The 22,496-nt window shown below is 40.0% G+C and overlaps 2 protein-coding genes across 5 annotated transcripts in view; one reads left to right on the top strand and one right to left on the bottom strand.

Moving 5' to 3' along the window:
• LOC146436040 (uncharacterized) overlaps positions 1-22,496 on the top strand; it is a 95,407-nt gene that overhangs the window by 63,778 nt on the left and 9,133 nt on the right. The gene's annotated exons all lie outside the window — the stretch shown is intronic.
• The window catches only part of CCDC88C (coiled-coil and HOOK domain protein 88C), a 96,425-nt gene that overhangs the window by 67,380 nt on the left and 6,549 nt on the right, over positions 1-22,496 (bottom strand). For all 4 annotated transcript variants that reach the window (XM_085061543.1, XM_085061545.1, XM_085061544.1 and 1 more), the window contains exon 3: positions 21,348-21,456. In XM_085061543.1, the coding sequence (XP_084917669.1) occupies positions 21,348-21,456 (109 nt within the window). The remainder of the gene's footprint in view (positions 1-21,347; positions 21,457-22,496) is intronic.

Raw genomic sequence — 22,496 nt, 5'->3', positions numbered from 1 at the left:
ACTGTAAATACACAGACAGCATTCAAGCAGTGATGACCAACAGGAATTTTATGGGATAATATTTGGGTTATTGGTTAGTGTTGCTTGCTTTGAAACACATGAAAGTCTTTGTTTCTAACTCAGGAAAACAGTATTTCCGGGACAATTTTTTCTCCCAGTGAAAGGTTGTGACAGTGCTTGAGGAATACCTGTTAGAGAACTGAGCAACTGGTCTGTCAGCACTTGTCCGATTTTTTTCCCCCACCCCTCAGCATGTTTATAAATGTGAAGGAAAAAAAAAAAACAAACAATTAAGTTTAAAGTAAACCGACTAATTTCCAGAAGCTTATTTAAAGATTTTTAACTATGAATTTCCAACAACCTTAAAACTTGTGCTTGGGCAGCTTACAGGCAACATAGTATTGGACAGCAAATTAATGTTTCAGGAAGCGTGCACATAGTCACTATGCCAGCAGCTTATTATCTAACTGCAACAGAGGATGCAGCCTGGGCAAGAGAGATCCTTGAGGCATTTGCAGATAACCATGCAAAAATCCATGCTGGATTTAGAGAAGAGGGATGCGTTCAGCTGCTCTGAAGGGGAGAGGGTACAGAGAACAACAAGCTGTACCACCCTCTGAGGATGCCTGACCCAAAAGTATCATGCTATGGGACAAATGAGGTGATTGGAGAAGTAGAAGGAAGAGAAGGTTTTACTAGTCAGGTCTGTAGGTTAAAACAAAACCAAAGGAATCCATATTTGCTAATCATTTGATCATGTTAGGTGCTTTCTGCTACAACCACCTGACCTTCTCTTGTCGGCAAACTCTTGTTACCAACCAGTTACCAGGGGCACTAAAAACCCAAGCACCAGTAATGCAGAGAGAGTCCTTGCAGTTCAGGCATGCCCCTCACAAATACTCCTAAAACACTCTAACAGGTATCAATGCAGATTGATGTTATGAACTTTCCAACTATTCTGAAGCAGAATTTATATCCAAAATCACTACTTCAATGTATCACTGCATTATCACTATAACCTAATTCACCCCAATATTAACAATTTCAAATACCCATACATCCCTAGCCAGGTGCTTCACCATTGCAGCAACAGTCTCAGAGCTTTTCTTAAGGTGAGTAAATGAAGAAGCTTCAAGTCAGATCAGATGGTTCTCCCATGCACAAATGTACAGTGGTATTCCTCTTTATAGCCAGCAGATTACCCCAGGCAAGGAACACGCAGGGAGTTTTCAAGACCATCAACACTTCGTGCACTGTACAGGTGGAGAAGCTGCAGTAAATTTCATGTGACTTTCTCAAGGTAATCCAGGCACCCTTGGGGAAGAAAACAGTCCCCAGCATTTACTGTGACAATCAACAGTTTTACCATTAGCACCGAGTACAACCAGAAGAAAAAAAGAAGAAAGATGACCACGGAATATAGCAGTGAATAAAAAGGAAATGGAGGCCATGTCCTCAAAATAGGGAACGATGTCCAGAGGCTTTCTGGATTTTCTATGCACATTTGTTTTCAAAGGCAAACAGCCTTTCCATCTGGAGAGCTACTGCATATCCCTTCAAGAGGAGCGCAGGTACCTACAGCCAGGAGCCGCAGTTATTTGCAGTTGACACTCGGCCATTCGGAGTTTACTGCCAGTAATTTGCACCTTGGCAAAGCAAGGTCAGGCGCAACCCCCAAGCAATTACCAGGCCAACCGCCAAGAACAACCTCCCTGATTTGCCCAACTTGTTGCCACGGGGGAGGTGACGGAGCCTCCTCCTCGGTCCCACCCCACGGAGACCTCTAACTAGCATCTGCTCCCTTTGTGAACTGCCAGCCTGGAGCTACCAGGACAAAAAGGGATGGTGCCACACGATGCTTGGTGCTCAGCACCAACCCAAAGCAAGCGGGTCCAGAACGGGACCTGAGGCAGCCCCAGGACACCTTCCAACCCAGGACTCTAGGGAACTTGCCCTCTCCTGTGCCATCCCCATCTCACACAAGTTTACTTCTTGCCCTTGCCTTCTAGGCATCCCATAGTAACAGAAATACTGTCCCTAACAATAAATGGATATACACATCTGTATCTATACACATCTACACATACCAAGTTTTCTGTGTATGCATTTCTGCTATTTCTCCCCCTATTACTCTGGGATTATTATAACTGCTAAAACCTGTAACAAGTAAAATCCTTCTGGAAACCCCATCAGATTTACTATAAGCAAGACTGCCCTCCACGTTCAAGCATTTGGTGTCCCCATGGCTCAGCAGCAAGAGCATCAGGAGTCTTACCCCATACCACACAGCAAGAGGGTGGCTTCTTAAACACACAACATTTAAAAGTCTGCTTAAGTGATGAAAGAAAAACTATGGCACTTTGTATGCTTGATAAAATTTAAGGTTACCTTTTCAGGGTCAGGTCAGTTATCCAAGTTATCTTCAGTCTGAGAATTTGCACCAAAAAATAGTTGTTATAACATTTGCTTAAAAATGAACACACAAACATTTTGAACCAATACGGAAAATTGTAACACAAGGTGCTGTGGGTACATCAAGATTTTACATCTGCAATCATCAAATTCTTCTTTATAATGAATTCACCCTCTACACACTTACAAACCCCAGTCACCTTCCACATTCTATTTCACAGACGTGCAAGACAAAGCCATTAAAAATTAATGCTGAAAATCCTCGAAGTCACACTGAGTCTACAATTCAAATAGCAGTTAATATCACAGGATAACAAAGATCTCCTTACTGCACAGCAGGGCAAATATTTCACAAAAAGAGAGTTATGACCAAAAATAGATAAATGGAAAATGTCCCTTCCAACAACTGCCACACTTGCACCTATACACAGAACAGGAAATAGCCAATATCCCCGTGTAGTAGCTGCTAGCCAAAATTTACTTATCAATGGTAATCCAGGCTATGCATTCACACACATATGCATACCTGCACATGCAAACAGTCTCTCAAGAAGAACTTTCAGTCTTGCCAGTTTTTAACAGTGCTCCTTTTAGTATCTGAAAGGACTGATTAACCCTGCTTAATACAATCTGTGTAATCTACTGTGAATCTTGCAGATAACTCATAACTGTTAACATTAATTAACCCAGCAGAGCTTTACCCTTCATGCTCCCCCACCAGTCTCATACCACAGAGCTCAATTTAAGCATTCTTTCACGACAGCCCTAGCAGACTAGCTTACACAGAGTTAAACAGCAATGGTAAGCTCTTGATGCAGAAAACTCAATTAAGTAATTACTGTGTTTTAAGAGAAGACTTTTCTCCACATTTTTTACTTTTTTTTTTCATCAGTACTGATCAGTAGTCACAGCACACTTAATGCATACAACCCCCTGGAAATACCCATGATATGAGAAAAAACGTGAAGGATACTGTTGAATCACAGAAAATCCTTTCTTTATGCCATCTGTGAGAGAAACAGACATAAGTGACATAATGTGTCACTATGCAATTATTAACATTCAGGAAAGATTAACTTCTAACACTACTACACCAATTTTAAGGCTTCTGACCACTGATTTTTTTTATGTCAACAAAATACAGTTTCCTTTTAAGCTGTGATGTTTAGTGTTTTCCTGAAAGCAGATGTCATCTATCATATGCTCAGACAAAAGCCTCATCTATAGCTGAAGGAAAAAACAACTTCAAGACCTTGTATTCACTGACAGAAACCTTAAAAAATGGTCACAAAAGATTCAAAGTCAGCAAGAGCCCCCAAACACAAGGAGCTGCCTTGGCTACAGGTAGAAAAAGCAGAACTATGCATCAATCCCCTTTTTTATTACTAGTGTCATTTTTTCCATCATGCTTCTTAGTTTTTAGTGTCCTTGATGGGCACACAAAGGTGGCAGGCATGTATGGTTCTCAGCAATTTCCAAGCTGCCTCATACGTGGCTCATATCCCTTACCTCTATCAGCAGAGCTCAGGTTTATTATTTAAGCAACATAATGGAGGGAAACCTAATATGAAGTATCAAGTGACTTTGAGCTCCCTATCAACCAGATCACAAAACAACAGTAGTGCAACCATGATGAGCTCGAAGCAGAGGAGGGGAGGGTAAATTCCCAGAAAAATTGCTGCAGGCAAGAGAAATTCAAGCCTCAGGTTGCAGAGAACAGCAACACCTCCCATCTAGCACATCTGGGCTGCACAGATCTGTAGAAATAAAGATTATTAGTATTTCAGAAGATACAAGTTGTACAAAAGTTTATACTGATGTTGCATCTACTGAGCACAAGATCTAAACCTAGCAGGACTCAAAGCATGCTGAACCTCCTTGGTGGTCTGGAAGAAGCCTGATTCCTAGAAGCAGCCTCCAATGAAATTTTAAGGGACACTACAATCAGAGAAATGTAGCACAAGCAGTATTTTATCTGCAGAGACAGTGTTTACACCCTTCACCTCAGTAAAGCACAAAACCTTAGCAGGAGTTCCACTATAAAGCATGAAAAGGAGCCATGCCCGCTCCACTGCAAACTCTGGAATGACAATGATGTTAAATGCTGGAGTAAAGACTATCTTATTCTGGTTTGGTAGCAGCTTTACACGCCACTTATTAAAATGGCTCTGCATCATTGTTTAAACATACTTTGGTGGAGGCATTGAATTACTTCGACAAACCTGTTTGTCCCAGAGGATCATGAATTAGTTCAGTGATGAATGGCCGATCAGAAACTGGAGCTCTATGGGAACTGGTGCAGTCACTAACCAGAAGAATGTTACAGTAAAACAAATCATGCTTTTCAAACCTATAGTAATAGTCTGCATTTTAAAGCTGGGCATCCAAACTGATGTTCTTACTTCACATTGCTCAGAAAACATGCAGCTCCCACAAATTATAAAGGGAGAAATAGATGCTTACTACCTGGAGGAAATAATCAGAGAAAATCCAGCAGTTATAATACAGCACCTTAACACAAGTCTAGGTACTCTGGCACCTCAGTAGCAGCACCCAAATACACTGTTCCTTTAAATGTCAACATAAGCCAAAATTTGTATTTCCACAACATTAACGTGCACAGTAAATAGAGGGTGATAAAATCAGGCATTTTAGTTTGAACCTCCAAACTAAGCAATTTCTTTTGACAGTGGAAATATGCACAAGATCTGTTAAACATTAACACACAGTAGTAAAGACCAGAATATCCCCCAAACTAAATTTGTAGCAGCAACACAAAACCAGGCACAACTAAAACTGAAAATAAAAAGAGTATTTGCTGCATTTCAGACTAGTAGATACATGATTCCTTGTGAATTTTGACTGGAAGTCATTCTCACGAGGTAGAGGCAACAGCCCCTTTGAAATTGGCTCAGCACAATACAGGCAAGAACTAAGAAAACTTCTTCAAACAGCTCTGCCAACACCATTCAGCTCCAAGCTGCAAAACTCCTGCTGTTTCAAACCCAGGGCCTCCTGTGAGCAGACTGCTGATTACACCAGGTTGTATGGCAGGTTTTTGATATGTGCACAGGCCAGAAGAATAAGAATGAAACCTGCCTACTAGTCATGTTAAATACAAGATTTCACACAAGACTGAAAGAAAAGGACACTTTGCCATCTATTCATTCCCTTGCCCCCATTAAAGGGAAAATTCACTGTAGTACACTGTACACATACTCTGTTCAGGGTGCACAACTCATGCAAGCGTTACTGGACACAGGGCTATCACAGAGGATAAGTGGGAGACAGCACCATGCCAACATCTTATCTCCAAACAGAGGAGATATGCACAGTCAATAAAGCCAGAGTGCTGAAATGCAGGGCTGCGGCACATTCAGTGGGGTTCTTTATCCCCAGTTATGCTTGTACAATACAGAAGATTTAGAGTAGACAAGGAAAATGAATTATAATAACTCCACAGCCATCTTTCATACTGATTTTTATGAGACCAATCCAGAGGAATCAAACTTTTACAGGTTTCTGTGAAATTCTACCAGGGGAAACCCTTGGGTGTCACCCTGGGCAAGGAGAGAGCAAAAGCTACCATAGCAGGAAGCAGTCAGGTCATCACACACCTCGCTCCACACACAACCCTCAGCATGAGCCTACACCCATGGGAAAGAGCAAGGACCTGCAGAAAGCTCACTCCTATTCCCATAATGCTTGTTTTTTATTTATGAATTTGAGCAGAGAGGCCTTTTCTGCCCAATCAAGTGCAACCCCCTTGTTGCCTTGTAGCATCACAGCTGTCAATCTCCTAATTGCATCTTTGGTATGCAGAAGGTAAGAAATGTCCATGAAAAGATGACATGAAAGGCTTTGCTGGTCGGTCATAAACATGGACATGAGGGTTGTTCCTCAGGGAATGGCCAGTACAGAATCAGATGCTCAGAATATATTTATGGCCATATGGTTCAAAGTGATGAATAATGTGCTTTGGAAAAGAAGGATGACAAAAATACAACACTGCAGTAAAGCACCAAATTAAACAAATAACAGGTGGTGACCAAAAAAGCATTTTTAATGAGAACCTCTTTATGAATGCACACAATGCAAAATGGTTTCCACTGCTTTGTAACACACCACTCCTCATTATGGATAAAAAAATATATCAGTTATATGGAGCAAGATATGTCAGCCTTTGCTCTTTGGACCTCTCACAGAATTAATTTTTGTAAGTTCTGGCAGCCAATCAACATGAACTTTAAAATCTGAACTCTTAATACTCACAGATTCTTTAATTTACACTAAATTTTTTCACTAGGCAATTTTTTTTATTAAATGTTGATGTGTGTTTTAGTAAACTTTGATGTGTTTCCAGTGCATCTGCCTCATCAAGTGTTCTGCTCTTCACATGTTTATAATTGAGGAAGACAGCAGGCCAGTGGTTAATACAGAAGGCAGCATTTGAATTGCTGAGTCCAGACAGACATGAAACACAGATCCACAGCAGTTCTTCAAAGTGAATTATTGCGTTCCCAAGCTCTTCCCAAACCAGTCTGCATAAAATCCAGTGGCCAAGAATGAGACACTACTCCATACCAGGAGGTACTGCTATACCACAGGGTATAGCAACATAGTAAACAACATAAGAACAAGGGTTACTTATCCAACTGAGAGAAAGCCAGAAAAATTATTAGAGACCAGTTATCCAAGAAAGCAAAACTGGTTTAAATGGCCTATTTCTGCAATGGAGGAAGTCTCAGAAAGAATCTCAGGCAGTTAATACAATCAGGAAATGAGAGTTGGTGGTATTGGAGTTACAGCGTAATGAAGTATGCTCAGCTAAACCTGTACCCTGCTTTGTCTCAGCAGAAGAGCAGTATTGTCTCAAGGACTGAGGCAGCAGTTTAAGCGTGAATTACTCAAGCCTGAATCTTCTTGCATGAAGGAAGGTCAGTGTTGCAGAACATGAAAATAAATGTGTTCCTCATCTCAAGTGCAGCTGTCTTGTTAATCTCAAAGATGACATATTCTTCATGTATCAGTTACCACTTTAAAGCCCTGATTCATACAGAGAGACTTAGGAGCACATGGCAGGTTACTATTTCAGCAGGTTGCTTATTTCTACAATGCATAATACTCCTTGTAATTCTTAATTGCTTTACCCCTCAGGGGCATACAGCATACGTCTTGGGAACTGGAACAGACTTGCTCTGAGTATCAAAGAAAAATTAATGACTTGTCATTAAAAAGGTGAGAGGTAGTAGTTAAACTCTGCCCTCTTCTAGTTGGTTCTTTGGAAGGACAATAATTTTTCTTTAAATATTTTTACCTTTTAATAGTTGTTTTGATGATACGCTAAAAAAATAAACAAAAAAGGCTTGTCCCCACTCTGCAAACAGAAATTATTTTAGGCTGCTGCATATTTAATACTGTATTACATTACTCAGTATGGTTGTTCTGTTAAGCACAAACTTTGACAGCTTCCCAAGTGCCAGGAAACCAGTCCACTCCATTCATAATTTCTCTGATACAGCACCAGTGTGTGCCAAATATGTGGAACTCAAAAGGGTCTGTATCACACAGAGAGAATGATGATTAAACAAACTGGGAGTGCTTAAACTGACTAACAGGGCAAAAACCTCTCTCTCCCCCAGTAAGTGCAGTGAGCTGATCTCTGTTAAGAGCCAAATCCTGCCTTTTAATGAACACACAGCTTCCCTAAGGCCTTAAGATTTGCATCACAGCTTACAAAAACCTTTAAAATCCTTTCCTAATTTAAGACTAGCAGGAGGAGTCCAGAATATCCTTCTAGGAGACTTTTTGGAACATCAAGCAAAAAGCACTGCACTTCCAGCATGACACTTGAATGCTTCTTCACATAGACACAGAGTAATTAAATGACATGCCTTATGCCAGCCAGCTAGATACCAAGGGGACAGATTACTCCGAGGTAAATAAGCTCTGAGGCTCATGAGTGTATGTGGGGAGGAGCTACCTTGTTCAAGCAGCTGCCCATGGCTGCAGTTTCAACCATCACACTTGGGGGAGGAAAGTCTATTCAATGAGAGCTTCCTTTGTATTGCAAGATTGCAAAGCTCAGGTCTCTTGAGGCACGTGGGTGTCAGCACTCCAAGAGAACACACACAAACTGAGCTCCCTGTACCTCTCCAGGGGTCTCTGCTCCCAGGCACAGTCCCTGCTGCCTGAGGTCTTGTGCCCTACCCTGCATGAATCCATCTGGAAAGGCTTTGTGCCCACCAAAGTCACAACACACCCAACAGACAGAAAACCAGTCCTTAGAAGCTGGCACTCATCTGACAGAAGGCTTGTGCTGCAATGTTTGGGAATTTGGGAAGCTGTACATTTCCGTTCGTACAGATTCATGCTTTAAGGAAGTCAAAGTCACCGTCAATACCAGCAGATCTACCTGGCAATAAGCATAGATTTCAAAGTTGCTGGTGCCATAGCTACCACAAATGCAGCAACTGGGATCTTATCTCAGACTTTCCCCTTCTCCCAGGTAAATCTATCAACATCTAGAGTGCAGGTATTCTGGAGTCAGGGCCTCCAGTCTTTTCCTCTGACAACTGCTCCATTTAATTTATTTCATGTTCTTAAATGTAAGTCACACAGATGTACTTCGATACCATTTTTTCTCATTTTGTAAAACTACCTCTTTTTTTACAAGCAGCCTGAAGTCTTTCATTTGGGGCACATTGAACTTTTCATCTGATGGCTAAGAAGGTAGGAAAGGGGAAGAAGGACTTTAAAAAAAAACCCCAGAACAAACAACCCTAGTCCTATTTGAAAGTGGATTAAGACAACAATTAAAACAAAATTATCACAGTGCATAAATATAGTTTAAAAATCCATCTTATGTACTCATACGTAATTCTTGGCGCTATAGAATCAGATGTTTGAAATACTAAACAAGTGTTACATCTACCACCTCAGAAAAATATATGAACAGACCAGTATGAAATACTAAGCAGTACATTTTTGCAGTTTCATCTCTTTCTTCACACTCAAGCACCCTTCATTGTAACTAACCTTAGACTAACTTGACAGTACAAGAAATCTCCACAGTGAGAACGAGTTCCAGGTATGTATCTCCAGACTTGAACATTTGTCCTCACAATTTGTTGGTACCACGTTAGGCAGGACCCATTCCTTATCATCCCTTCAAAGAAAAAGCAATGGTTCTACACACCCCAACAAAAGAAAACTGTGGCACTCAAAAACTCCCCATCATAGAGTAAATGCACTCTGAAGGTATACGCTGTGACCTTGCAGTTGCTTCCGTGTTTATCTTCTTTCTCTGATGTCTTTCTTAACAACAAATTAAAAAAACCCAAACAACCACCACCCCAAAAACTACACACACAAATGCAGTGAAACCTACAGGTCAGAAAGCTAGTCTTTGATATAAGTTTATGGAGGAGAGTTTGGGTGTGCATGTGTGAGGTTTATTTTTTTTTTTTTAATATGGCTTTGTTTTGGCGATGAAAAACACAAGGACTGAGTATTTCCCAGCCTCTTCTCTGCTTACACAGATCTATCTTTCAGCACTTTTTTACCAGTTACACAAACCACTCAAACTGCAACACTGTATATTAAAAACAAAACAAACAACCCACACAGAACAAAAACAAACAAAAAGCCCACACACAGAACAGAAAACACCCCCAACTATAATGACTTAAATCTAGTGTTGACCTGATAACCTCCTTTGGCACACTGGTCAGACAGCTGCTTTAAAATCCCAGATTCACTGATTCAAAAGTATCACACATAGAAAAGCTTATTTTAAAAAAATGTGCTGAAGGCCAGTCTGCTTGTCACCTCCTTTACATATAAATATAGTTGGTGGAAGCAGTTTAAGGTTTTTACTTGAGTTACTGCTGAAATTTTAAGCTGGGAATGATATGCTACCTGTTACAGAAACTTCCTTGTGTTTTAAGCACCATTTGGTGGCATTTAACCAACTAAAAATAAATCACTCTTCACCATTAACTTTCTTCACTTACAAAACACTTAGGGGAATTAAGATTAATGCAACCTGAGGGGAGAGACTTGCATGAGTATCAGTAAGATCAAAGTGGCTTGTGGGTTTGGGGTTTTTTTGTTGAAGTTAGGGTTTTTTAATATATTTGCTATTTAGGATTGTTCATTTAGAGTCTCAAGAGCTATTGGTAATCCCTCTCTATCTACTTGGCTATAAGTGTATTTCTACTTGTTTAAAAGCATACTGAAAAGAAGCTTTAAATGAGCTGTCCTTTATCAATGTGTGACAGTACAAGCCTGACTACAAATACTGTGTGCTAGAAGAGCACAGCATTTTACTGTGTTATAAAAACAACTGCTTTTTACTCTGTCACGCCAACTCAGCTCTCTCATCTGAGTGTGCCTCTCTTACAGCAGGTTTGGCAGAGCACACAAAGCCTCCAAAACTGGTGTCCTGCTAAGCTCAAGACTGGATAAGGAAGCCAGTGTATCTTCTGCAGAGACTCAAGCAGCTGCCATAAACACTGCAAAACCTCTAAGCACTGATAAAGTGTGATAAATACCTTGAAACTGGTAAAAGCTGCAATATGCTAGCAATATGTCAAGAACCAAAACAAATCATGATCTGGCAGACTGCTCTGGTCTCACAATATCCAAGGGTATCAAAGCAAAGCTGTTTAAAGACCCTGCTATGCAAGATGCTCAGCACTTCTAGTCTATCAAGTCAGTGCCACTTAAAATCAGGTCCTATGCCATACAAAGAAAGGACAATCACAAGTTAACTGAAATGCTTTAGGAAACAAAAGGCTGAACAGCAGCTGTGTCTAAGGGAAGACAAGTCTTCAAGGAACAACAAATTATTTGAAATCTGAATCCCTCAGTTGCACAGAATTTGGGCCTAGCAATTTATAAAGAAAATAGGTTAACCGAAAAAAGGGGGATTAAAATCACCTTTCCAATCAAGATTTTGGCTCAGGCTACAAAGGAAACGTGTATTGGAAGAAATTTGAGACAGCTCAACCAAGTTAGAGAATTAGAGCACTCTGGTTTAGTTTCTTCTGCATGACTGGAAGCCGGGAGCTAGATTAAGTGCCAGAGCACTGAAGTGTAAGCAAGGCTTCTAATAATGGCAGCTTTTGTGGTCCTCTACTACAGAATCATTCCTTCTGCATGTAAAACTGTAAAGATACATCCACATGCTGTTCAGATAAGCATTTGCCACAAACTCTGGAAACAAAGAGAAAGCTTTCAATACTGACACAGCTTTGCATATTCAGGAAAACACAGAACACACAGAGTGGGGTTTTTTCGTTTGGTTGTTGGGGTTTTTCTTTCACTTTTTAAATATCAACATTGATGAAGTGACCTTGAGATATTTATTACCTTAAAGGGCAACTCCTTGTAGTTGAATTCCTGTTTTGCTTTGAAGTAACTACAGTCTTGAGAGACTCTAAGTAACTCAAACAGGTTACTAGTGAAATTAGGAGGGATTTGGCTGTAGGGGTTTTTTGTGTACTACAGTTTTTGTTGGATTTTTTTGTTGTCGTTGCTGTTGGTTTTTCATTGATTGGTTTTGCTTGGGGCTTTTGATTTATTTTTTTGGTTGGTTGATTTGGGTTTTTTTTAAGTGAAGTGTATTTTACTTTTAGAGTAACTGCTTCTTGGGACTGATGCTGTTTCTTCAGAAACTTCATCCTGACAAATAAGCCTTTTAACATATTTAGTAGTTCTGCCTATAGTATCAAAAATTTTTAAAAGAAATGCATTTTCTTCCAGTTTCTACCAGTAAATGCTCATGCATCCCTTGGGACCCCAGTCATTCAGCTTTACTGTAACACAGCTGCTCCAAAATGAAGCAGGCATTAACCTCAGTACCAACCTCCCCTCCTGTAACACACACTGCACACCTAACAGGTCTTTCTATGACACAAATTTGATGCTGCACTCCCTTACAAATACCTTTCCAGTGGATATATTACAGATAGGAACACCATTTAAAAAAAAAGAAAAAACCAAAACACCCAAGATCTCTAAGGTTCTACGGGGAACTTACCTTCTTCTGCTTCTTAGTAGAGCAAACAACTTAGATGTTTTTGAAGTCAGTTCTTTAATGTGATGTAAATAAAAATGATTTTTAGAGAAAGAGTATGACCTGTTGTAGTTTAAGAATATTAGTAACCCACTAAATAAGTATCTTCCTATCCTGTGAAAATTATTAAATGGAATTCATACAACATTTTTCCTTTGTGCAAAGACAAGTCTTTCCTACCAGCCCCCAAAGGAGCAGATGTCTATCACTGTTATCTTGATCACCTAACACACACAAATGATGTCATTCTAAGTCTAAAAAACAAATTAAATAAACATCTAGAGACTTTTAATAATGCTAATTATGCAAGAGAACAGACAGTGGCATCTCCACAGGGGCCACTTCTGTCTGCTGAGCAGGCTTTTATTTAGGTACTTTTACTGGCCATCTGAGGACCCAGCAGAATTTAAACACTTAACTCTCCTTCAACTCCATCTCTTAATCATCACGGAAGACAGAGAGCCACAAGCTCACACACAGCTTATACTCAAACAGCCCATCTAAACAGCTATTTCAAGAAGTCATTCTGCTTACTCAAAGTACAGTGTGCACACACTTTAATTTGCTGCCTTGTTTGCTCATTTTATAAGTCTTTCTCTTCAAAAACTAGCATGTGTAAATGGGAAATGCATGCATGCATGCATGAGGAAGCGATAGCATTTAAATTTCTGTGCATTCATGAGCAGGAGCCTTCCTTAATTTGCACTGGTGTGAAGTCCATACACCATGCAAAGCAGAAAATACACCCTTTCCTCTGAGTTGTCTTCAGCAAAGAAATTAGCACACTAAAACTCTCTCCTGTCCCCAGGTCTGTGCCTCTCTTAGGTCCAGAGACTTGCTCAGCAGGATAAATTCCATTGTTCTTAACTTGGTAGGTATCTCCACAACTTTCACGCCCATTTCTTGGCCCAAGAGCACTCACATTTGCCAGAAGTACTGGAGGTCAACATAAACTCAAGCAGACCTTTACAACACAAACCACAAAAGTTTTCAGAAGTAAATAAAACTCTGCATTGGATCCAAGATCTCCGACACATGTCTGAAATCTGAAGCTCCTTCAAAAGGACAGTGAAACACTGCTTTTAAAGACATCTCAAATACCTGTCTCAGATTAAAATATACTGTGGAAGGTTTGCTTACACACCTAACAAGCCACTATAAAGAGCAGTGTACAAAAAGGTGAACATTCACAACAGAGCTTTGTTACCAAAAGCTGAACTAGGATGCTGTTGAGTGGAAAGCCAATGCCAGCTGAGTTACAGGCACAAAGAGACACCTATGCTCACTCCACACCACAGAGCCACAGATCACTGCCTGGAACTGACAGAAACAAGTCTGGACACCAAACCTTAATCCAGAGTCAGAGTTGTGTAAAAGCAAGACTGTGGACTGAACCCTGTGTGTCACAATACAGCACGTGACAACAACCTCAATGAACGTGACACTGGATTAAATAACACTTTCACAGGCAGAACAAGCCAATAAAATAAGAATATAAATCACTTTCCTTTACTACCTGCCCTTAAAAGCAAATGCTATCTGCTTTGGGAACTAGTATGCAATTAGGGGACTGTCTGGCAATCATACATTTGTGGAATTCATCTTCTCTCTTTAAAGACTTTTTAGTGAAAAGTACGGAATGACATGGAATTCACTACAGAAATTTGCTTCAATAATGCAATCTTTAGCTTTCATCTTTTACTATCTTTTAGCAAAAAATAAACATCAAAGCTGCTTTCAGCTATAAGTGGAATACAGGCTGTTTTCTAACTTACCCAAAATTGGTAGGCTCTATGAAACTTAATTCCCTCCTTTGCAAAATTTCAGCTGACAAAAATAGGACATATGCCCAAAACTGAGGCAGCAGGACTGTACATGGCTGTCTGATGAGACTGTCTGAACAGTGACTTACATCTCAAACCTAATATCCAAAAATACATATGTAGCAGAGGACTGAAATACTCTGTGGCTCTAGCATTGGTAATCAAAGCAACAGTCAGGGAGATTAACATTAGGCCTTGGCTTTCGTTAAGGAAAGTCACACACAGTCTCACATTACTCTTTTTTAAGCCATATAAAGGATACTGTGGATGCATTCTGCAGTTCAGACATCCCAAGAATTGCTCTCAATTAACATGTCAGAGGTTAAGTAAATGCCGCTGTGTGGGAACCAAACAGCTATTCCATACTGTAAAATTTTATAGGTCACCTCCATTTGCCTCTTTATTTTAGGACACTGCTCCTGTATTTCTTTGGCTCAGTTTCTTCATTTGTCTGCACAATGAATTCACACCCCTCCAGCCTATTAAGCAAAACAAAGACAAGACTGCAGACATATGTCAGGCTACTCTGCCCTTTCCCATATTCTATCCACAGGAAATTTAAAGCAGTTTAAAAATCAACCCGTTCTCCTCCATCTGTTTGAGGTCACTATTTCATTCCACATTAAAATGCACAGAGAGCCTCAAGGGAAAAAAATGTGTCTCTAAAAATCAGTCCTCCCTTAAACTTCCAGACAGAATTCAATCTATCAGCCAAAATGCATCCTAGAATCACAGACAGTAATCTCAATCAGGTGTCCAAGCATGCTACTAATTACCTGGAATGGTACCTCTCACCAACCTGGCAACACTTCTAAAACTGACCTCTGCAGAAACTTATTTCAACTCTGAAGCAGAAATCTTTGTTTAGTTCTTCTGGAAATGATCAAGACAATATTCATGAACAAAGCATCAGACAGTCTGGTCTCTAGTGATGAGTCACCTGTCTCTTTCCCACTGAAATATCTGGTAACAGGACCTATACAAAATGATCATGATTTTTGTGATTCTTATGTTTGTTCCACTGCAGCAGAGTGGTACCCATTTTCAGCCAAAGAACTAAATCCAAGGCTAGCAACACTGGTTCAGCATTTCCCAGAATGGCTGCAGCAAGGTCAGTCATTCTCTTGCCCTGCACCCACCACTACAATAAGTGAATATCTTCACAATTCAGTGTGGACAATACCAGTCTTACATGCAACCTCCATGTCTCATGATCATGCTCCTGCAGAAGAGAAAGCCTAACTCAGAATATTTTTATCACTGCAGAACCAAGAAAGCCTCATTAAGCTAAGTACTGCATGAATACATATAGACAGTCTGTGCCTGTAGCAAGTTTAAACTAACTAGAAGTCAAATGAAGAACAGAAGCGGAAACAAATACACAGCTAATAAGGTCCTACTCTGGGTCATGCCAGTGGCAATATCTCAAGTCCTGAAAGTCCCACTGCCTTACTGAAACGCAGACCATCTCTACAACTGTACCTTACTAATAGCTTATTTGTTAGAAGAGTTTATTTATTGTAGACTTGTGACAAAGACAGGCTCCGTGGCTGCTCACTGTTGTTTCTTTGTGCAGCTGTAACTTCAGGCCATGAGAACATGCACACTACCTCTGGTAGCTGCAACAGTACAATTGCCAATGCAGAAAATTTGGGAGACTCTGTGAATACAGCCCACTCAACTGCACAGAAAAGGGAGAGCACTGCACTTAGGAGTGCATGAGATCAGCAAAGTATTTGAATTTAAGTCTCTGTTGAAGCTTCTGATACCTAGCTCATGAGAAAGCTGACACTGTCAGTTAATAATTTTGGAATTTAAAGCTCGAGATTAAGAAAGGTTGTTCCTAAGCCAAAGCTAAGATCCCTAGGGAACAGGAATTAAAGGAAAGCAGTCGCTCAGGCACGGTGTAGCTTAACCCATGAAACTGACAAAGCTAGCACAAAGAATTTTCATTTTACCTAATTTCAATAGGCCATCATGGATACAAACCTTCCCCCTCAGAACAGAAAAACTACTTTTTGACTTCAGGGTGTGTGCATTTCTAGCATTTTGGTGTTTACTTTGCTAAGGACTGAACTACTGGCCCACTAGAAGTAGCCTGCCCAGTAGGGAAAGATTCCAGCTCACACAAGAGGACACTGCTACTTCCAGAACTTTATTTATAGCTTGAGTACAGTTGCCAATCCCTAACTGTGCCCAAATCTGGAGCTCCAAGTTTGAATTCCTCTTTGCAGTTCAGTTAAGAGCTCTAAACCTGACTCAGTGCTTCAACCAGACAAGTGAGAGTTGTTTACTGATCCAGAAGCTTGGCGTTTGCTGATCCACAGGGAAAAACAGTATTTGCCTCAGCCTGAAGACAAATTCATCTCTATTCCAGAGGTTAGAAACAGCCTCAGCAACTCACAGGCAGGTAACACCCTTTAGCATGCCTGTTAAAACTCTGCTGCTTGAACTTGTTTTACCAAGTATAGAGCAGCTAAGTAAAAGGAGGACACAGGTCTGAAGAAATATGTCTTAAAACTAAGGCATCCTTGCTCTCCATCATCTCTGGGCCAAGACAAGTGATTTAGGTGGGAACAGCAGGATTTGTGGTAACATAGTCTCTAAAAATTCAGTGAATTGCTTCCTCTTCACCCACCCCCCTCTCACTTCAATGAGAACACCAGGGGTTATTATGAGTTTCTTACTGAAGTTGACACCGCACAGTGGCAACTGTTTCAAGATTTGTGTCTCAGTACAACTTTTTTTTAAATTAAGAGGCATTTCCAACCTTTCACAAACATGAGGTGATCTGCTAGGTATTTGGCCACAACTGCAGGGAATAGAGGCAACAAAAACACAGCCATGACCACACTAACACTTCCTCCAACAGCGTTTCTCATCCACATTCCCCAGATGTGACCATAATACCCTCCCAGGCAGTAGCCAAGAGATGATCACATTCTTCCACCAGCTTCAAGTTTTTCTTCTAAGCACTAGGAATCTTTGCTTGAGAGTGTAGTGTATACTGTTGGAGTGATTACCCACACTTTTGAGGGCTAGGAAGCTACCTGTGATCAGCAGACCCTTTCATAAAACTCCTTCTTTATAAACTGGTATCAAGGTGCTTTTTAGTTCCTTAGACAAAAACACTAAACCCAAAGATTGACACATGAGCAGAGGAAGCACAATAAAGCCAGTTCAAGCTTCCTCTGCCAGCCTGCCTTAGGCTTCTTCCAAAACTCTACAGGTATGGGCATATTATCCAAGCTTTGCAGGTATCAGAACAGCTGCTCTTACATGGAATCTTTAAGTAGCAGCACCTAAAGGATTTATATATTTTCTCCAACACAGCAAAGGGAGGGGCTAACACCCTCCAGATCTTCCAGCTTTCTTCTTCCATCTCCTTCCAGCTTAAAGAAGCCAAGCACTGTAATTCAGTCAGAGCAAGAAGAGTCACATAAAATTCACACTATGAGCAAAGAAAACTTTCTGCTGTGTTCAGCCCTTTGCCAAGATAGGGCATCAATTCCAGAAGTTTTATGATCAGCCATTCTCCAGTGAAGCAGCAGCATAACCGTTATTAAATGCAATTAATGACATTATCTCAAATGCTCATAAAATCCCACAACAAAATGAGTCATTTTCAAAAGGGGGGGCCTCTCAAGCCAATAAAACCTGCAAAGGTACAACTGCTGAGAGAGTGGGAAATGCAAAGATGTTGCATCCTACCACTGGTAACAAGTATTAGGTAGCCAATAAATAAAAGAAAACCACCAAAGGCTTCAGCAACCAATGTTGTCCTCCATTTTAAGAGTCTTGACACTGTTTTGCTAAGCAGCCACCAGCAATGCCATCTTATGCAGCTGAAAGCTGCAAGATGGCAACTCCCCAGAAAAATTGTTAATGAACAAATTCAGTTAGCGAATTTCTAAAATAGAGAGGTTATTCAAACAGAAAAAAAGGTCTCTTCATTGCACTCATCCCTCCCAAGTTATGTCTGGTGAAGCACAGATAGGGGTTGATCTTTAAAGCTCAAATCAAACCCAAATTCCACTAATTACCTGTTGGTTCATATGTTGGTTCCTACCTGTTCATATTTATTTCCAGCAGACACTCACAGCTCATAAGATCAGGAAAGAGCCAACACTTAATAACAGTAATACTTAGAACTGTGCTTATGGATCAGACCTGTCCTTGTTTTCTGAATTAGTAATAATCTGGTATTAGATACAGACAGACTAGACAATTACATGACCTGAAATGTGAACTACCTTCTGAATATCAGCATTAATTTTAGTAGGCACTTATGTCACATTCTTCAGATACTGTTTACAGTGCCATGAATTTATGTCATTCTTGATTGCTCCTGCCCAGTACAGAGAAGGGCAAGTATTCTTTCATACCTAGCTATGTCCTTCAAAAAAAGATGAGGAAAATGCCACTTCATTCTAGACAATCTGGTCTACCAAATTCAGTAATTATGCTGTAAACTTGACTTGGGTCCATTAAGCAAAACAGAATGCAAAATGTCAAGGCCAACATTGTGTTTTTAGGAGCTTTTGTTTTTCTTGAGGAAGCAGAAAATTTGTGCTCCTATTGTTTGTCAGGAACTTTTCCTTCCCAGTCTGCAAACATGTTTTCAGTCCGTAAGACACTACCCTGACTTTAACTTAGGCCAATGTATTAATACTACTTCATCAAACAATGGTCACAACTGCAGCCTATTTAAAAACATCTCTAATATTCAGGAGAGAAGAAGCCTAACAATAATTACTAAGAATATTCAATATTCCAAAGCATCTATTTGGTTGTATGTTAAAAAAACCCTAGTAAAACCTACTTAAATCATACCCTAAATGACAAGAAAATCCCAAACATGTAACAGAGACATGAGTACAGATGCAACATTATCCTCAGCAATCACACACAGAGCTCAGTTTCAGCACAGAGGGCCTCAACTACCCTCAGACTATGGAGAGTTGAAGACTGCACACACCACATGAAAGGGGTTCTCAGATTAGCATCCAGACCTAGGATTTGCCCAGAAGATATGACTGTGTCAAGGAAAAATAAGTTTCTTATATAATGTTATTACCACCAAAAAAAGTTAATTTCTTTTAAACTTTGTTGTAATTACATTTTCAGGACCAAATGCAAAGACTGGTGAGCTCTCACGACTGCTTTGTTTACACACAGTATATAGTCCTAAGGAAGCAAGATTTGTAGTACTTAATTTCTGGACTATCATAGGAACATCTCTGTTACAGCTGCTACTGTAGGCCTCAGCTACTGTTTCCCATTGAAAATTCTGTGTCTTAATGTATTCTAGTTGTTGCTAGCTTTATTGGATTAGCTCAACAGCTAGGTCAACAAGCAACGTAACACATGACTCTGAAACACTTTTCTTTCTTCCTGACTCTGATCTCTCCCCAGGTACTCTTAAAAGACCTCAGAGTACCAGCTTCGAGAAAAAATAAATAGGGACATGAATGAAAAAGTTTCAATACCTGAAGGACCAGACTCTGGGACAGTAAATCTTGTCAGGGCAAGGAGAAAGAAGGTTAGGATTAGTCTCTCTCATACACTCCACATACATTTAGACTATTTATTGAGTAACAGAAACAAACAGCAACAGCAGCAAGACAAAACAAAAAACCAACCCACTAAACCCCAAACTTCAGACTTTAGCTGTAATCAAATGGAATTTCCCCTTAGAAATCACAAGTCTCAGAAATGACAACACATTGCATCTGCATCTCCAGTTCTCAAGAAGAGACACAGATCAGATATCTTCAGAAACACATGATACCCTCCCCTACACCACCTCAAACCTGAGTTACTTCATTTTCCTTGCAGGCTGCTGGAACTTGCACAGATGAGTCATAAACCCCATCTGACTTTGTCATTTTTCACAAGTGCCTCTCTCTCAGGCTTCCCTAAGCAAGTCCAGAAGCAGAGTTGTGGCAATCACATGGAATAGCAGCAGGCAAGCTTTGGAAGAGAATGGCTTGAAAATGCACTACTCCACATCTCTTCTCTATTTTGAAGTCAAAACCAATACACAGTCTCTTCTATATATACAGAATAGATGAAGTGCCCAGGATGAGCACACTGACATCAACTCTTACAGTTTAGCTGGCTTGCTCATTATATGACTGAAACATACAAAAAAGCACATTAACAATCCTCAGTAGTTTCAGCCTGGTTTATACTGCACAGCATTCAAATCTGGCAAAAGATATGTAGAAGGAAACAGTAGAACAGTTACCTCCTCACTAAGAAGTCCAAATATACACAACAGTGTGCATACAGAAATTCTATTTAGAGTAACTGAATTTGTGCTATGACTCTCCAGCAGCAGCCAACATGTACGTAACTCTGCAAAAGTGCTCAGCTGTCACTACCCTGGTTTTAGGGGAGCACTGTTACAGTAGAGGAACACTGACAATTCAAGAATGACACCCAACAAGTGCACTGTGAGACTCTACAGTCATTCCTGCACTTCACTCTCCTGGAGGAGCTCTGAACAAACAACTGCTTGAACACCCAAGTACAGAGTATAAGTCCACCTTCAAGATAAGCACAGATCTATTTTTCCTATCAATTTAAGGTTTATATTCTAGTGTTAAAAACATTTATTGGTCAAGATTTTATTTTCTAGCAGCCCCTTTAAAAAAGGTTTCCTGTTTTAAAGCAGTCTTATACCTAGAAACACTACTTCCATTTCAGCAACCCCCTTCACATATACAACCCACAACACTACCACAAAAGACTCTTTTAGTAGATGCATCTCCAAATGCTATGACAGTCTTTGAGCACACAACTTCTTTAAAAAAAAGAGGAAGGCAAGGAAGCAGCCTCTGGCCATGAGGAATAGATAGAGAAGATAACCATATTGTCATTTTCAAAAGAGAAAGCATGGCTGAGAGTACTTTTACACAAACACAATTTCCTCTCCATTTCCTGTAGCAAGCCTCTTTGAGCCCCCAGCCCCTGCACTAGCTAAAACAGTACAGCAGTCACCACAGATCAATGAGCAGAAATCTCACCTGATAATAAGTCTTAATGTTTCTGATCAAGATGGTCAGGTTTTGAACCCGAAGATAGGTATCATTATTTACGTGCTTGTTGACACGTTGGTTGGTTGGTCGAGGATCTCTATTAAAAAGGAAGAATAAAATAAAATATTACTAATTAAACTGGTGTTAGGACTTAACATCTCAACAATATAATTAAGTTTGTGCATTAAATACACAGACAGTTATACAGGGTACATATACATTAATCCACAATAGAATAAGCTCATTACCTCTGCACCCATGTGTAAGTTAGAAATCTTTCCTGCATGTCACAAAGTACTCTACTGCAAACCACACAAAACTTCAGGGTAGCTTCCCTTCTTACCCATACTTCCCTGAATAAAGAGCATATCTAGTTTGTGCAAGCTTGATCAAAGCAGTCTCTAATATGGGGTTTTCCTTATTCAAATAAAGGCAAGTCTAGGAAATACCACCATGCCTTCTTTGGCTTTGGAGTTTTATGACAAGAAGAGGGTATTAATACCTGATCAGTGATCACTGTAAAAACTGCGAAGACCAGATGTATTATAAACTGAAGGGAAAAAAAGAATACTGCACTTATTACACCCCTATCATCTAACCAGATGTCGCATACATATACTATGTTCTTTGTCTGACTTTTAAGAAAACAAATCAAAATCGTGCTTGAAGTAATTTTGTTTCTAAAATTAAAAATAAGAGATGGAAAAAAGGCTGAAAGTAATTTCATACAAGTGTACACCTCCAGAGCCTCTCTGTACACTCTAAGATGTTGCAAAAAAAGGAACCCGAAAATCTTTATCTTCCAATAGCAGAGATCAAAGCTTTGTGTTTGCCCTCTAATAATGACTCTTATCAGCAGACTCCTACACAATCCAAACACCTGCCTCCCAGAGCTCTGCTCTGGCTGTTAATTAAGCCATTCACAGCTTTTCCAGGGCCAGCTATTGAACTCGGGCCGGCGTTGACAAGGAAATAAAAGAGGAACCGATCCAATATTTATTTTTAAAATATATCTGCCAACGTTTACACAAGTATGTCAAAGAGCTTTTACTTTTTTTTTAAAAATGCACAACCATTCCAGAGCACCTCTTGAGTGAAAGCAGTGCTATGTGAATAAGTATTAAAAAAATATAGATA

Source organism: Lichenostomus cassidix, chromosome 5, assembly GCF_008360975.1.
Source record: "Lichenostomus cassidix isolate B80296 chromosome 5, HeHo_3.0, whole genome shotgun sequence".
In the NCBI taxonomy this organism is placed as follows: Eukaryota; Metazoa; Chordata; class Aves; order Passeriformes; family Meliphagidae; genus Lichenostomus; species Lichenostomus cassidix.
This window is presented reverse-complemented; position numbering and strand designations above follow the sequence as displayed.